Source organism: Acyrthosiphon pisum, unplaced genomic scaffold (assembly GCF_005508785.2).
Source record: "Acyrthosiphon pisum isolate AL4f unplaced genomic scaffold, pea_aphid_22Mar2018_4r6ur Scaffold_13352;HRSCAF=13992, whole genome shotgun sequence".
Lineage (NCBI taxonomy): Eukaryota > Metazoa > Arthropoda > Insecta > Hemiptera > Aphididae > Acyrthosiphon > Acyrthosiphon pisum.
Genome location: NW_021761941.1, coordinates 1 through 696, shown reverse-complemented (window position 1 = coordinate 696; position 696 = coordinate 1). Strand labels below are relative to the sequence as shown.

General features: G+C 32.5%; 1 protein-coding gene across 1 annotated transcript; it reads right to left on the bottom strand.

Annotated features, from left to right (window-relative positions):
- Positions 1–297: 297 nt before the first annotated feature.
- Positions 298–679, bottom strand: LOC103311673 (ATP-dependent DNA helicase PIF1-like). Its single transcript, XM_008191364.2, has one exon. It carries the CDS (start codon positions 661–663, stop codon positions 298–300), a length of 366 nt encoding a protein of 121 aa, XP_008189586.1. The 5' UTR covers positions 664–679.
- Between the last annotated feature and the right edge of the window lie 17 nt (positions 680–696).

The window sequence follows — 696 nt, the reverse complement described above, 5'->3', positions numbered from 1 at the left end:
GTAATTCAGCCACCCTGGTAGACCATTGTGAGATGATACATTAAATAATAAATTTGTCGTAAAACGTAACTTTTAATGCCATAGACATATATATATATATATATATATATAGCCGTACCCGCACGGCGTTGCCCGTAAAAAGAATTACAAATCAAATACCATTTACATTTTTATTATTGTTGTAAAACATAATAACATGTATCGAATGAAAAAAAATTATATTATAGAAAAATTTTTATTAATCATATATTGAAAATAGAATAAAATAAAATTAAAATGAATCATATATCATTAAATTTATTGGGTTAGAACTTCTCTGTAAACGATATTTGATGTTGTTTTATTTTGTGGCAGCAAAATAAATTGATTATCAGCAGATCCAACTCGTGATAGGCCCACATACAATTGGCCATGAGTAAAACATTCCTTTCGTAGGTCGATCCCTACTAATTCGAAGGTTTGACCTTGGGACTTGTTAATAGTCAACGCGAAAGATAATTTCACCGGAAATTGAACCCGTTTAAACGGGATTGGCAGATCAGTTGGGATCATCGGTATCCTCGGAATATGAGCTAGCTGACCAGCTGCTGGGCCGGTAATAATGGTCGCTACAATTAAATTGTCCTTTAATTCTTTAATAAGCAGTCTTGTTCCATTACACATACTCGGAGGTCTTAAATTTCTCAAAAGCATGAT